Genomic DNA, 16293 nt, shown 5'->3' on the forward strand with positions numbered 1-16293 from the left:
GGGATGGGATGGGATGGGATGGGATGGGATGGGATGGGATGGGATGGGATGGGATGGATGGGATGCAGGGATGGATGGAGGGATGGGGAGCGCTCAGGTGTGGGCTGACTTTTGGGGTGTGCTGCCCACCTGTGGGGCTGCAGCTTTTGGGGTTCCTGCCCACCTGTGGGGCTGCAGTGCCTCGGGATCGCTGTGCAGGTGTGGGGCTGCAGAGCTGTGGGATCTGCTGGTTGCAGGTTTTGGGGTGTCCAGCCCGCCTCTAGGGCTGCAGGGCTGTGGGGTCTCCAGTCTGCTTGTGGGGCTGAGGCTTTTGGGGTGTGCTGCCCACCTGTGGGGCTGCAGCTTTTGGGGTTCCTGCCCACCTGTGGGGCTGCAGTGCCTCGGGATCGCTGTGCAGGTGTGGGGCTGCAGAGCTGTGGGGTCTGCGGGCTGCTTGTGGGGGTGCCCAGCCCGCCTGTGGGGCTGCAGGGCTGTGGGGTCTCCAGTCTGGTTGTGGGGCTGCAGCTTTTGGGGTTCCTGCTCACCTGTGGGGCTGCAGGGCCTCGGGATCACTGTGCAGGTGTGGGGCTGCAGAGCTGTGGGATCTGCTGGTTGCAGGTTTTGGGGTGTCCAGCCCGCCTCTAGGGCTGCAGGGCTGTGGGGTCTCCAGCCTGCTTGTGGGGCTGCAGCTTTTGGGGTTCCTGCCCACCTGTGGGGCTGCAGGGCCTTGGGGTGTTCCAGTTTGTGGGGTCTCCAGCTTGTTGGGTTGCAGCTTTGTGGGGTGTCCAGCCCACCTGTGGGGCTCTGGAACTCTGGGATCTCCAACGCACCTGTGAGGCTGCAGAACTCTGGGGTCTCAGTCTGGTTGTGGGGATGCAGTTTTTGGGGTCTCCAGCCCACCTGTGGGGTCTCCAGCTCGGTTGTGGGGCTGGAGCTTTGTGGGGTCTCCAGCTGAGTTATGGGGTTGCAGCGTTTTGGGGTCCCCAACCCACCCGTGGGGCTGCAGATTTTGGGGTCTCCCTGTGGGGCTGGAGCTTTGTGGGGTGTCCAGCTCACCTGGCTGGTCTCCAGCCCAGTTATGGGCTTGCAGCTTTGTGGGGTGTCCAGCTGAGTTATGGGGTTGCAGCGTTTTGGGGTCCCCAACCCACCCGTGGGGCTGCAGATTTTGGGGTCTCCAACCCACCTGTGGGGCTGCAGGGCTTTGGGGTCCCCAGGCTGGTTGTGGGGTTGCGGTGCTTTGGGGTCCCCAGTTCGGCTGTGGGGCTGCAGCTTTGTGGGGTCCCCTGGTTGGTTTTGGGGTCGCAGCTTTGTGGGGTCCCCAGCCCAGGTGTGGGGCTGAAGCTCCGTGGTGTTTCCAGAGTGGTTTTGGGGTCCCCATCCCGGTTTTGGGGTCCCCCTCCTGGTTTTAGGGCTGGAGCTCTGTGGGGTTCCCATCCCGATTTTGGGGTCCCCATCCCAGTTTTGGGGTCCCCATCCCAGTTTTTGGGGCCGGAGCTCTGTGGGGTCCCCATCCCGGTTTTGGGGTCCCCATTCCAGTTTTGAGGTCCCCTCCCGGTTTTGGGGCCACAGCTCTGTGGGATCCCCAGCCTGGTTTTGGGGTCTCAAATCCTGTTTTGGGGTCCCCCATCCCGGTTTTTGGGGCCGGAGTTCCGTGGGGTCCCCATCCCGGTTTTGGGGTCCCCATCCCGGTTTTGGGGTCTCCCACCCCGGTTTTGGAGCCAGAGCTCTGTGGGGTCCCCATCCCAGTTTTGGGGTCCCCATTCCGGTTTTGGGGTCTCCCACCCCGGTTTTGGAGCCAGAGCTCTGTGGGGTCCCCATCCCAGTTTTGGGGTCCCCATTCCGGTTTTGGGGTCTCCCATCCCGATTTTTGGGGCCGGAGCTCTGTGGGGTCCCAATCCCGGTTTTGGGGTCCCTTCCCGGTTTTGGGGTCTCCAGTCCCGGTTTCGGGGTCCCTTCCCGGTTTTGGGGTCCCCCATCCCGGTTTTTGGGGCTGGAGTTCTGTGGGGTCCCCATTCCCGGTTTTGGGGTCCCCATTCCCGGTTTTGGGGTCCCCATTCCCGGTTTTGGGGCCGCTCTCCCGGCCGGCCCCGCTCCGTTCCCGTTCCCATTCCCGGCGTTCCCATTCCCGGCGTTCCCATTCCCGTCCCCCGGGGCCGTGTCCTTGCCCCCCCCGCGCCCATCCCGGCTCCGCTCCCAAATCCCTTTCCCACATCCCGAATTCCCAACCCCCCTCGCCCATTCCGGCTTCTCCCGGCTCCGCTTCCCGAGCTGCAGCGGGAGCCGGGAAATTTTCATGGATAACGCCAGGGGAAAAAAAAAAGTCATGGATAACAGCGGGGGAACCTTTGTGGATACCAGCGAGGAAATTTTCATGGATAAACCCCGGGATGTTCTCAGGGATAATGCCAGAGGAATTTTCCTGGACAACGGCAGCGCTGCCGTGGGGTTGGGCTGGGAATTCTGCTGGAAGTTCGGAATTCCAGAGGAAGGGAATTCCCTGCCAGCCGGAGAATTCCAGAGTTTTTCCCCCCCACCCCGGAAAGTTTCGGGAGCTTCTCCTCGTCTCCCTCCTCCGCGATTTTTTTGTGGATTCCTGGCACGACGCGGGGCTGGAGCCTCTGGAATGACGGGAGAGGGAGACGGGGAATATTCCCAGCCTGGAATTGCGGCTCCCACATTCCCGCTGCCCTTCCCGTGGATTTGTTTTCCCTGCGGAGAGCGGGAGCCGGCTGGGAGGGGGGGCTGTGCTGAGGAATTCCTGTGGATTCCTTGGAATTCCAAGGGTTTCACGCGGGGTTTCGGCGTGCCTGGGATGCGGGTGTGGAATTCCAGGATCCGGGAAGGATTCCTGGGATGGGAAATGCTTTTCCCGATGTTTCCCTCCCCCCACCTTTTCCCGGCGTTTCCTCGTGCTGCCGTGGAGTGGGTGCTCCTGGAGTCGCTGCCACAAAATCCTTGGGATTGGCTTCTCCATCCCAAAATTCCTGGCGTGTGATCTCCAGGGAAAAACAACCCGTGGGAAGAGGGAGGAGGAGGAGGAGGAGGGACCCCTGGGAGCGGGAATCGCTTCCCGCTGGATATTCCCGGAGTTCGGGAGGATGAGGGGCTCAAAGCCAATCCCTTCCCTCATGGAATTGCTCCAGGAGAGGCTGATCCGTGGATTTTTGGGAATTTGGCAGCTCGGGAACGGCGCTGCTTTGTCATGTTCCATGGATTCGGGAAAATCCCGGAGCCCTGAGCTCGGGGAGAGGCCGGGAATGTTGGGAGAGGCTGGAATTGGAGGAATTCCGGCCAAGGGAACTCTCCAGGGTTCTGGAATGATGCGGGGGGGTGGTGGAGATTCCTGGGAATGGGAATGGAGCTGGAAGGATGGGAAAAGGTTTGGGAATGAAAGGGATTTCTGGATGAGGATGGGAAGTTTGGAATTCCAGGCAAGGGGCAGCCTGGGGATCTCCAGGATCCTGGAATGATTTGGGGGGGATGATGGAGATTCCTGGGAATGGGAATGTCGGAGGTGGAAGATCCTGGTGGGAAAAGGTGCAGCTGGAAAGGTGGGAATGAAAGGAATTCCTGGATGAGGATGGGAAGCTGGAATTTCAGGAATTCCAGCCAAGGGGCAGCCTGGGGATCTCCAGGAGCCTGGAATGATTTGGGGGATGATGGATCTCATCCCTATCCATGAGATCATTCCCATCCCATTCCAAGGACAGGGAATTTCCCACATTCCCAGGCTGCTCCAGCCTTTCCTTGGACACTTCCAGGGATGCAGGGGCAGCCCAGCCCAGCCAGGAATTCCTCATTCCCAAAATCCCGCCCCAATCTCCCTTTTCCCAGTGGGAAGCCATTCCCTGTGTCCCATCCTTCCATGTCTTTCCCAAATTTCAGCTCTCCTGGAGCCCCTTCAGGCCCTGGAATGTGCTGGAAGCTCTCCCTGCATCCTTCCCTTCTCCAGGAGAACATTCCCAATTTTCCCAGCTTTTCCTCCCAGTTCCATCCCTTGAATCCTCCCAGTGCCTCCTCTGGATTTGCTCCAGGATGATGGAGATTCCTGGGAATGATGGAAATTCCTGGGAATGGGAATGTTGGAGGTGGAAGATCCTGGTGGGAAAAGGTGGAGCTGGAAAGGTGGGAGATGGACTGGGAATGAAAGGAGTTCCTGGATGAGGATGGGAAGCTGGAATTTCAGGAATTCCAGCCAAGGGGCAGCCTGGGAATCTCCAGGATCCTGGAATGATTTGGGGGATGATGGATCTCATCTTGGCTCCACCTCCCACCCAGGTGGAGGGATCTTGCTTGGGATTGAAAAATTCCCAACTTTTCCTCTGCTTTGCTTTTCCTTCAACATCGATTTTTGCCAGGGAAGATCCCTCTTCCCAAATTTCCACATCCGCAGGGAAGCCGGACAGGACAATTCCTGGATTTCTTATTCCCTACCTCCCTGTTTTTAATGGAATTTCTTCCCTATTTGGAGAAGACCAAGAATTCCCACAGTGTGCCTTGGTCAGGATCCATTGGACTCATCCCAGAGTTTCTGAAATTCCCAAACAAGGAGATTTTCCCAATGTGTGGATGGAAATCCATTGGAAAATCATGGAAATATAGAGGATGAGGCCGGGTTATTCCAGAAAATTCCCATAAAAATGACGTTTGTTCCTGGAATCTGGGAGTACATTGGGAATTCTTATCAGTTATCCCTGGAAAAATCCTTGGTGATAAGAGAGGGAGAGCCCATCAAAACCTGGATTTTGGGGACAGAATTCCCACATTTCCTCTTTTTTCTCTCCGTTTTTTTGGGACAGAATTCCCACATTTCCTCTTTTTTCCCTCCTATTTTTGGGGACAGAATTCCCACATTTCCTGCTTTTTTCTCTCCATTTTTTTTTTGGACAGAATTCCCACAATTCCTCGTTTTTTCCCTCCATTTTTTGGGACAGAATTTCCCACATTCCTGATTTTTTTCCCTCCATTTTTTTGGACAGAATTCCCACATTTCCTCTTTTTTCTCTCCGTTTTTTGGGAGAGAATTCCCACATTTCCTGCTTTCTTCCCTCCATTTTTTTGGACAGAATTCCCACATTTCCTGCTTTTTTTCCCTCCATTTTTTTTTGGACAGAATTCCCACATTTCCTCTTTTTTCCCTCCATTTTTTGGGACAGAATTCCCACATTTCCTGCTTTTTTTCCTCTCAATTTTTTTGGACAGAATTCCCACAATTCCTCTTTTTTCTCTCCGTTTTTTTGGACAGAATTCCCACATTTCCTGCTTTCTTCCCTCCATTTTTTTGGACAGAATTCCCACAATTCCTCTTTTTTCTCTCCGTTTTTTGGACAGAATTCCCTCATTTCCTGCTTTTTTCCCCTCCAGGCTCCCAGGCCTGGGCTGGGATTTGTGCGCTCAGCTCTGGAGCTGGATCCAAATCCATTAAAATTTTTTGGGATTGACCAGCACAGGAATTCCTGAGGTTTACTCTGATTTTCAGGTTGATCCTGATGGATTTTCCCTGGATCTTGGTTTTGGATGGATCTTTTCCTTTGGAGAAAGGGGAGAATGGAATGGGATCAATTTAATTTTCCCACTTGGATGAGTGGGAAAACTCTGCCTTGGCACCAAAATCCTTCCCTTAGTTCATTCCCAAAGCTGGAATTCTGGGAATTCCAGATTTAAAAAAAAAAAAAAAAAAGAAAAAGATTTTTCCTGGAATTCTTGGGAAGAGCCTCCATTATGAATCAAATTTTCCAGGCCAAGGCTTTTCAGATCCCTGGGATAATTTCATGGATCTTTTTGGGAATCAGATTTTTGGGATCAGGGGCTGGAGCAGGAAAAACTCCTGGCGGGAAAAACCTTTGGACACAGAAATCTTAAACTGATCAGGAAAGTTCCCAGATTTTTCCAAAATAAACAAAATTCCCTCTCTTTATTTTAATATTTTAAGGATTCATTTTGGTGTTCCTGCATTTCCTGGCACTTTTCCTGGATTTGAATTCCAGGATTTAGTCCTGGAATGTTGCTTTCCTCCATCCTCTGGACAAATCTCCTTGTGCTTCCCCTTCCCCATGGGAATTCCATTGGGAATCCCTAAATTATGTGATATTCCATATTCCAGAAAAACCAAGGTGGCACCACAGGAATGGACACCCCATTGGTTTTTTGGGAATAATTTCAGGATTTTCCTGGGAATTCCAGATGGATTTGCTCCCTCCTTGGCTCCAGACAATCCTGGGAATTGTTATTCCCACCTGGAATTCCAACCCATAAATGAGGGGCTCCCAGTGACCCCCAATTCCCAGAGGGAATTTGGGAAGCGCCTTGATTTTCCGTGGAAGTGAAGAAACCCGGGAGTTATTCCCATCGGGAATATTCCGCCACGCGCTGAGCTGGCGGCCGGCCCCGATTCCCATCCCTAAATTAGAAAATTCCTCATTAATTCCGCTCCGCATCCCGGTGACCTCGGAGCTGTCCCACTTTTCCAGCGCGACCCAGAATCGGCGAGAAAATTCCAGAGGGAATTGAGTTCCCGGAGGATTGGGGAGTGCCGGGATCACGGAGCGGTCTGGGCTGGGAAAAGCGGGAATTCGGGGAGGCGGGAAGAGCGGCCCCGGCCCCGTTGGGTTTTCATGGATCCGCTTCCTCGGGATCTTGGCTGGAATTTCGGCCTCGTTTGGGATTTGGGGTTGGGTTGCGAGGAGAGGCTCAGGGTTGGATTTGGGGTTTGACCAAATTTGGGATTGGAGCGGTGTCCATGGTCTGACCTGGAATTCCAGCCGGATTTGGGATCGTGGGTTGAGTTTTTAGGGGCTCTTCATGCTCTGACCTGGAATTCCAACCAAATTTGGGATTTTTTGGGGTTGGAGGGGTTCTCCATGATCTCCTCTGGAATTCCAACCAAATTTGGGATTTTTTGGGGTTGGAGGGCTTGTCCATGGTCTGACCTGTAACTCCAGCCAAATTTGGGATCTCTTTTGGGATTGGAGCGGTGTCCAATCCGATCTGGGGTCAAGGGTTGGGTTTTTAGGGGCTCTTCGTGCTCTGACCTGGAATTTCACCCAAATTTGGAGTCTTGGGTTGGGATTGGAGGTGAAGTCCATGGTCTGGCCTGGAATTCCAACCAAATCTGGGATCCGTTGTTGGGATTTTTGGGAGCTGTCTATGGTCCCGATCTGGAATTTCAGCAGAATTTGGGATCTTGGGTTGGGATTTAGGGATTTTTCCATGGTCCTGATCTGGAATTCCAACCAAATTTGGGATCTTGGGTTGGGTTTTTTGGGATTGTCCAATATCCTCACCTGGAATTCCAATGAAATTTGGGATCTTGGGTTTTTTGGGATTGTCCATGTTCTGACCTGGCTGAGGAGCCCACACTTCCCTGGACAACATTCCAGGGGATAATTCCAGGGATTTAGCTGGAGACCATTCCCATGTTTCATTTCCACGTTGTTCTGTTTGTGCCTCTGCACGTTTTCCATGGGCTTTTTCTCTTTTCCATGTTTTTTTTTTTCTTTTCCGTGTTTTTTTTTCTCTTTTCCATGTTTTTCTCTTGAAGTCCATGGTCTGGCCTGGAATTCCAACCAAATCTGGGATCCGTTGTTGGGATTTTTGGGAGCTGTCTATGGTCCCGATCTGGAATTTCAGCAGAATTTGGGATCTTGGGTTGGGATTTAGGGATTTTTCCATGGTCCTGATCTGGAATTCCAACCAAATTTGGGATCTTGGGTTGGGTTTTTTGGGATTGTCCAATATCCTCACCTGGAATTCCAATGAAATTTGGGATCTTGGGTTTTTTGGGATTGTCCATGTTCTGACCTGGCTGAGGAGCCCACACTTCCCTGGACAACATTCCAGGGGATAATTCCAGGGATTTAGCTGGAGACCATTCCCATGTTTCATTTCCACGTTGTTCTGTTTGTGCCTCTGCACGTTTTCCATGGGCTTTTTCTCTTTTCCATGTTTTTTTTTCTTTTCCGTGTTTTTTTTCTCTTTTCCATGTTTTTCTCTTTTCCATTCCCATCCATGCTCCAGACCAGCAGCTCCGTGAAGTAGGTAACTATGGAATTTTTCCTTGGAATTTTTTTTCCCTCTCCCAGCTTTATCCTTTTTCCCACATTTTTTCCTCGCTGTGGCCTCCAAGTGTGGGGAGTTTTCCAGGATTTCTGGAGCTCGGCTTTTCCTGGTTTTCCCTGCACTCCTGCTGTTTATTCCAGATGGGATCAGGGAGCAGAGGGATCTTCCTCTTCCATCCCGGTTTTCCTGCACTTTCCAAAGTTTCCCTCTCCTTGTCTGTCCTGAAATTCCCGGAAAACCCAAACTGGGAGTCACCTTCTGGGAAAATTCTGGAATGGGAGCTGTGGATGAAGAACTGGTGGGGGGAATTGTGGATTGGGAATTCTGAAGGAGGAATTCTGTGAGAATTCCTGCTGCTCAGGGATTTGGGATGTTGGGACACAATTCCCGGTGCTCTCAAAATGGCTTTGGAGTTTCCAATGCCAGGAAAATCCATCCTCTCCTGGTGATCCTGGAAATCTGTCCTGGATCCAGGGATGGGGCGGAGCTGATCCCAAAAAATTCCGTTGGGCATCCCAAGGTTTTCATGTGCTCCCGTCACTCTTCTGCTGCCATATCCATGGAAAACCCCATGGAAAATTCCATGGAAAACCCCATGGAAAACCCCATGGAAAACCCCATGGAAAACCCCATGGAAAACGCTCTTTTCCCGCTGTTTGCTGCTGGCTCCAGGTGAATTCCCATTCCCAGGAAAATCCCACCCAACTGGAGTTGGGATCAGCTGGATTTAAACCTGGGAATTGCTGCTCCCATCAGGAAAAGGAGAGGGGAAAATGGAATTTTCCCTCCAATTCACGCACATAAAGCCCGGGAATGCCGTTGGAATTGGGAATTTTGGGTGCCACAGAATTCCTGAGGGAATAGGGGATAGAAAACATGGAATGGCCTCAGGCTGAGCCAGGGGAGGCTCACTTTGGATATTTGGGAATTTTTCCATGGAAGGGGTGGTCAGGCCTTACCCAGGGAGGTTTGGAGTCGCCACCCCTTGAGGAATTCCAAGGAATTCCTGGAAGTTGAACTGGGAATAAGGTGGGATTTGATAAGCCAGGAGGGCTTTTCCAAGGTCAGGAATTCCAGGATTTCGGGGTTTAATCCTGGACTTTTCCAAGGGCTGGGAAGTGCCGTGTCATGCTGTGCTCAGACTGCAGAGACTGCTCAGAAATCCTGGAATTTCCTTGCAAATGAAAACCTCCAGGAGCAAAATGTCCACAGGTTTTTAAGGAAAAGATGACGTCATCATCCTTTTCCCTCTTTTCCACCGGGATCCAATTGGAGCTGCCAATTCCAAGCTGGATTCAAAGGAATCCGTAATTTTTTTCCTGGAATTCAGATCAATCCATGGAAGTTAGAACTATCCCACTGGAATCTGGTTTTGGCATTCCCATAAAAAAATACTGGAGAAGGAATTTTTCCATCTCCTGGCGCATAATAATAAAAACCAAGGAAAAATCCAGGAATATTCCCTGGGAAATTGGGGGTTTTCCATGAGTTTTGGGGGATGTGGATCCAGGTTTTCCATGTTTTTCAGGGATGTGGATCCAGGTTTTCCATGGGTTTTCAGGGATGTGGATCCAGGTTTTCCATGTTTTCTAGGGATGTGGATCCAGGTTTTCCATGGTTTTCAGGGATGTGGATCCAGGTTTTCCATGGGTTTTTGGGGTGGTGCTGCCCTTTGTGCCACATTCCAAGCGGGATGGGCCCATCCCAATCCCTGCCTGCATTCCCATGGCTCTCCTGCGGGATTCTCTGGGAATTCTGGCTGGGATCCAGAATTCCCAGGGCTTCCTCATCCTGCCAGGACCTGCTCTGGGGCTGGGAATTCTGGGAATTCCTTCCCTAAGGATGCTGAGGGCTCCATCTCCCTGGGATTTTTCAGGATGGGGAATTCCCAAATCCTGCTGTTTTCCAGCTGGGAATTCCACCAGGGAGTGATCCCCAAATATTTCTGAATTCCTGCTTACAGAGCTGATCCCAAATTTTTCCTGGAGTTCGGGTGGGAATTAGGAAAATCCCCTCAGGCTGGAATAACATCCAAGACATTTCCCAGGCCGGATTAGCCGAGGAATTTCCGCCTCTGGAATGGCGCTAATCCCTCAAACACATCCCGGCTTTTCAGTGGGAAGAGGATTCCTGCGGAGTCCAAAGGGATTCCCTGAACTCCCGGGGCTCCTCCTCCTCCTCTTCCCGGGAAAAGCTCGGAGCAGCCTGGCAGCCGGGCCGGGTTTCCTTGGATCCCTGACTCCTTTCCCATCCATGTTTTCCGTGGGCACGGGTGTGAGACGGCTCCGGCTGCTCTTCCCTCTTCTCCGGAGCTCGGGAATGCCGAGCCAGGAAAGCTCCTGGAAAAGCCTGGGAAACGTCTGAGGGAATAAACATTGGGAGAAGGAGCTGGAGCCAGGCTGGGAAATCTGGGAATGTTTTCTTCTGCAGAGGAGAGTGGGAAAGGGAGAATGGGGTGGGATTTTGGGAATGAGGAATTTCTGGCTGTGCTGGAATTCCCAGAGCAGCTGGGGCTGCCCCTGCATCCCTGCAGTGCCCAAGGAAAGGCTGGAGCAGCCTGGGATCATGGGAATTTCCCTGCCCTTGGAATTCGATGGGATTTCCGCTCCATTCCCACCCAAACCATTCCAGGATCCCTTTCCCGAGGGCAGTCCCAGGAATCCTGCTGCTTTTCCCTCATTTTGGCTCTTTCCCAGCTTGGAGCAGGGATTGGAGGACGTTCTGCACTCCCGGCATTCCCGAGGCTCGGGAATTCCTGTTTCCAGCTGGAAATGGGCTTTCCCCAGGATTTCCCGCTGGGATTGGTGCCTCATTCCTGCTTTTCCCTCCTGGATCCCTCAGCCAGAATTCCCTGGATTTGCCTGTCCTGATCCATCAGTTCCAGGATCCTGCTGCTCTCCCAGTGCTGGAGGTTGCAGGAAAAGGGAATTTCTCCCTGATTTTCCTATGGAATGTGCTCTGCCTTTTTTGTTTGTTTGTTTTCCCTGCTTTTATCCCCTGGAATGTTCTCATCATCATTCCCAGGTTATGGAAAAGAGGGAATAGCAGGAAAAGGAACATTCCAGCACAATCCATCCTGCTTTTGATCCCTTTGAATCCTTTCCAGCTCTGGCCATTCCAGGATTTTCTGTCCTCTGGCCTTTGCCAGGATTGAGGGATATCCATGCTTGGGAATTTCCTGGGAATCTGCTGAATCCAGGTGCCTCTGGATCTCCCCAATCCCCCCGGGATCCTCGCTGTATTCCCAACACGCTGGAATTGGCTCCCTGAGGAATCTGGGATCTGTGGGATTTGGGAACAGCTTTCCCTATCCCATGGCTGTGCCAGGAGCTGGAATTCCCTGGATCCCAGTGGATCTGGATGGGATTGATCCCAGTTTTTGGGAATGGGCCCCTTGGAACTATTCCCAATATTCCCGTTTTTTATCTTTAAGGGCCGTTCCAGGGCCACATTCCCTTGGGAATTCTGCTCCTGTGACTCCCACCCCGCTGGAGCTGCCAGGAATTCCTTGGGATAAAGGAGAAGTGCTGGGAATGCTGCACTGGGAATTTGGGAAAGATTAATTGTGCTGGGATTCATCCCAGTTTTGCAGGTGGGATTGGCTCTGGGAAGGTTTGACTGGGAATTCTGGGGGGGCTGGGAAATCCTGGCAATCCAGCCCATGGAAAACCCATTCCCACTGTGGGAATCCCTCTCTGTGTGGGATCCAGGTCCTCGGGAATAGGGAAGGAAAATGGGAATGAGGAAGGGAGAGGAAATCCTGGATCACGGGAAGGATCCGGAACCTTTGGATCAGCAAATCCCATTCCCAGGCTCCTTCCGGCCCCCCAGTCCCAAAATTCTGCTGAGGCTGAAAATTCCTCGGGAACGTTTTCCTGGCTCCGTCCGTTCCCTCCCTTCCCCGTTCCCTCTGATTGCCGCTATTTTTTCCAAGGAATGCTTGATTAGAGCCGGAACGACGGGATAATGACGGGAATCAAAGCCGGATCCGTTCCCAAATCAGCTCCACAGCTGGAGCCGGCAGGGCAGGAACGGCTCCGGGGATGATTCCTGGATCCACCCGGAGCCATTCCCGGTGCTGATTCCCGGATCCACCCAGAGCCATTCCCGGTGCTGATTCCTGAATCCATCGGATTCATCCACAGCCATTCCCGGTGCTGATTCCCAGATACATCCACAGCCATTCCCAGTGTTAATTCCCGGATCCACCCGGAGCCATTCCCAGGGCTGACTCCTGAATCCACCCAGAGCCATTCCCGGTGCTGACTCCTGAATCCATCGGATTCATCCGGAGCCATTCCCGGTGCTGATTCCCGGATCCACCCAGAGCCATTCCCAGTGCTGATTCCTGGATCCATCCAGAGCCATTCCCAGTGCTGATCCCCAGATCCATTGGATCCATCTGGGCCCATTCCCAGGGCTAATTCCTGGATCCCTCTGGATCCATTCTCGGTGCTGATTCCTGGATCCATTGGATCCATTCCCAGTGCTGATTCCTGGATCCATCCGGAGCCATTCCCGGTGCTGATTCCCGGATCCATCCACAGCCATTCCCAGGGCTGATTCCTGGATCCATCCGGAGCCATTCCCAGTGCTGATCCCCAGATCCATTGGATCCATCCGGATCCATTCCCGGTGCCAATTCCCAGATCGATTGGATCCATTCCCAGTGCTGATTCCTGGATCCAGCCGGAGCCATTCCCAGTTCTGATTCCCGGATCCATCCGGATCCATCTGGAGCCATTCCCAGGGCCGATTCCTGGATCCCTCTGGATCCATTCCCGGTGCTGATTCCCAGATCCGTTGGATCCATCTGGATCCATTCCCGGTGCTGATTCCCAGATCCATTGGATCCCTCTGGATCCATTCCCGGTGCTGATTCCCAGATCCATTGGATCCATCTGGATCCATTCCCGGTGCTGACGGATCCAGCCGGATCCATCTGGGGCCATTCCCAGGGCCGATTCCTGAATCCCTCTGGATCCATTCCCGGTGCTGATTCCCAGATCCGTTGGATCCATTCCCAACCCTCATTCCCTACATGGAACGTGGATTCCCTGCTGGAATTCCAGGCTGGTCCAGGCCCTGTGGGATGAGGATGGGAAGCGTTGGAAGAGAGGAGGAAAAATTGGGAATGGCTGTGGGAGGGAAGGAGAATCCAGGGAATGAAGGATGGGAAAAGAGGGAACCACCTCGAGGGGAGATTGCCGTTGGATTTTGGGAATATTTTTCCATGGAAATGGCGGGGTCAGGACTTGGAAGGGGCTGCCCAGGGAGATTTGGAGTGAAGCCCCAAATCCCAAATTCCTTCCTGGGAGGCCGGAATTCCAAAGGGCTCCAAAGCAGGAATTTTCCAGGAGTAGCTGCTGGGAGCAGAGCAGTGGGAATTGAGCAGAATCTGGGATTTGGGATCATTCCAAGGCCTGACAGCACTGGAACCTTTGGAGAGCTGGAGAATTTACATCCCAAAAAAATCCCCTGGAGGAGCCTGAAAGGATTTTGCTGTTTGGCTTTTCCTCGGATTTGTTTTTCCTTGGATGCCTCCAGGCAGGATTTAATTCCTGGAACCTTCTGGGAATTCTTTGGGATGGATGGAACAGGTTTTGATTTCCGGATGCCTGAAGAAATTTGGGATTAGCTCTGATGGATCCATGTGGACAGGAGCTGGAATAAAGCTGGGGGGCATCAGGAGAAATGCAGGAATGGGGCAGCAAATCCCACAGGAATTCCCGTTTTTTTTTCCTTTTACTGAATCCTGGGATAGTTTGGGTGGCAATGGAGCAGAAATCCCGTTCCAAGGGCAGGGAAATTCCCACAATCCCGGAGTGCTGGCCCTGGACACTTCCAGGGATCCAGGGGCAGCCCCAGCTGCTCTGGGAATTCCAGCACAGCCAGGAATTCCCAATTCCCAGAATCCCATGACATTCTCCGTTTCCCAGGGAATTCCCTCCATTCCCAGCTCTCCCAGCCATTGGTTGGGATGGGAGCAGAGGGAAAACTGGGAAAAATGGGATTGGTCGGTATGCTGGAATTCTGTCCAGAATTCCCAACGGAATCACCAGGGTGCTCATTGGGGCTGGGGTGGAATTCCAGTCATGGATTCAGCATCAGGAAATGGAGGGTCTGGGATGGTGGAGGGGTGGGAGCAGAGGAAAAGCTGGGAGAATTGGGATTGGTCAGTTGGAGAAGGTCGGTGTCCCGGAATTCCCGACGGAATTCCCAACGGAATCACCAGAGCGCTCCTTCGGTGGGGTGGGGAATATGGTCATTGTGTCCCAAGGAATCTGCTCTGGTCATGGATTCCTCATCAGGGAATGGAGAATTTGGGATTGGTTGGGATGGGAGCAGAGGGAAAACTGGGGAAAATGGGATTGGTCAGTTGGAGAAGGTCAGTATCCCAGAATTCTGGCCAGCATCCCACGGCATTCCATCCCATCCATATCCCATGGATCCCATCCCATCCCTTCTCCAATCACTGAGTCCTTCCTGATGATTTTCCAGCTGTCCATTATCCCAGAAAAAAACAGGATGATCCTTTTCCATGGATTTAATCAGGATTCTGAAATCCAGGCTTTTCCCAGAACTTTGGGATAGATTTCTCCCCCGTCCCTTGGCCAAGCAGATCCAAGCACATCCCAGATTTATTCCAGACCCAAATTGCCAAGGATTTCGGTCATGGATTCATGGAATGTTTAGGTTGGGAAGGGCTTTAAAGCCCATCCTGATCCCATTCCCTATGGAAACCTTCCACTATCCCAGATTCCTTCAGTCCCATCCCATCCCATCCCATCCCATTCCATCCCAAAAATCCCATCCCGTGGATTCCATCCTGTGGATTGCATTCCAACCCATAAATCCCATCCCGTGGATCCCATTCCATCCCATCCCATAAATCCCATCCCATGGATCCCATAACTCCCATGTAATGGATCTCTTTCCATGAATCCTATCCCATCCCCTGGATCCCATCCCATGGGTCCCATTCCATCCCATCCCATAAATCCCATCCCATGGATCCCATCCCATCCCATCCCATCCCATAAATTCTATCTCATGGATCCCATAACTCCCATATAATGGATCTCATCCCACAAATCCCATTTCACCCCATGGATCCCATCCCATGGATCCCATAAATTCCATCCCATGGATCCCATCCCCTGGATCCCATCTCATGGATCCCATAAATTCCATCCCATAAATCCCATCCCCTGGATCCCATTCCATCCCCTCCCATGCCATAGATGCCCTGGATCCCATCCCATAGACCCCATGGATCCCATGCCCTGGATCCCATCCCGGCTCCTTCCCGTTCATTTCAGCCGCTGCGTGTCCCTGCGGATCCCGGCTGCTCCCGGCTCCATCCATCAGCTCCGGAGGCTCCGTGACGGCTCCATTAAAAGCGCTGCTATTTTTGGGAGCCGGGAAGGGAACGGAGCCGCTGGGCCGTGGACAGCCCATAAATCCCAGCTTTTCCTCGGGAATGGGATCCGGGAGGGGCTGGGGACCAGGGACAATGTCCGGAGGGATGGGGGGACCGGGAATTCCAAAGGGCTGGGGTGGCAGGAGAAGGAGCAGGAGGAGGGAATTCCTGAATTCCCGGTGGAATGGGAAGTGCCAGGAAAGGCCAGAGCTGGATGGATCAGCTCATGGAACTGTCAGCGTGTAGGAATTTGGGATCTGGGAATTTGGGATCTGCTGGGAATCCTTTCCTTTCCTTTCCTTTCCTTTCCTTTCCTTTCCTTTCCTTTCCTTTCCTTTCCTTTCCTTTCCTTTCCTTTCCTTTCCTTTCCTTTCCTTTCCTTTCCCCTTTTTTCCCCTTTTTTCCCCTTTTTTCCCCTTTTTTCCCCTTTCCTTTCTCCTTTCCCCATTCCCATCGGGAATCGCTCCTGGATCGGCTCCACAGCTGCTCCCTGCTGCCGTCTCCTGGTGCCGAGCGGGAGCTTCCCGAGCTTTTCCTTTTCCTTGGAATTTCCCTCTGGAATCAGAAACCCCTCGGACCCGTGAGGATTTTCCCAGCCTGATCCAAGTGGGGAATTCCCTGGTTTTATTCCATGTGCTGCCATCACCTGGGAGCTTCCCAGGCTTCTTCATTTCCTTGGAATTTCCCCCTGGAATTCCAGCCGGGAGCCCCTTGGAGCAGTGAGGATTTTTCCCCAGGCTAATCCAGGTGGAGCTGGGAAAGGGCTGGAAAACTCCGGAGGGATCATTCCCAGCTCTTCCCATGCATTCCAAGGTGGGAAAAGCATGGAAGCA

The 16293-nt window shown here is 52.7% G+C and overlaps 1 protein-coding gene across 1 annotated transcript in view; it reads left to right on the forward strand.

Annotated features, from left to right (window-relative positions):
* Positions 1-16293, forward strand: part of SHANK3 (SH3 and multiple ankyrin repeat domains 3) — a 126027-nt gene that overhangs the window by 44817 nt on the left and 64917 nt on the right. Inside the window, exon 11 of the mRNA XM_039711873.1 lies at positions 15360-15421. Coding sequence (XP_039567807.1) covers positions 15360-15421 — 62 coding nt within the window. The remainder of the gene's footprint in view (positions 1-15359; positions 15422-16293) is intronic.

This window comes from Passer montanus, unplaced genomic scaffold (assembly GCF_014805655.1).
Source record: "Passer montanus isolate IOZ18808 unplaced genomic scaffold, ASM1480565v1 scaffold250, whole genome shotgun sequence".
In the NCBI taxonomy this organism is placed as follows: Eukaryota; Metazoa; Chordata; class Aves; order Passeriformes; family Passeridae; genus Passer; species Passer montanus.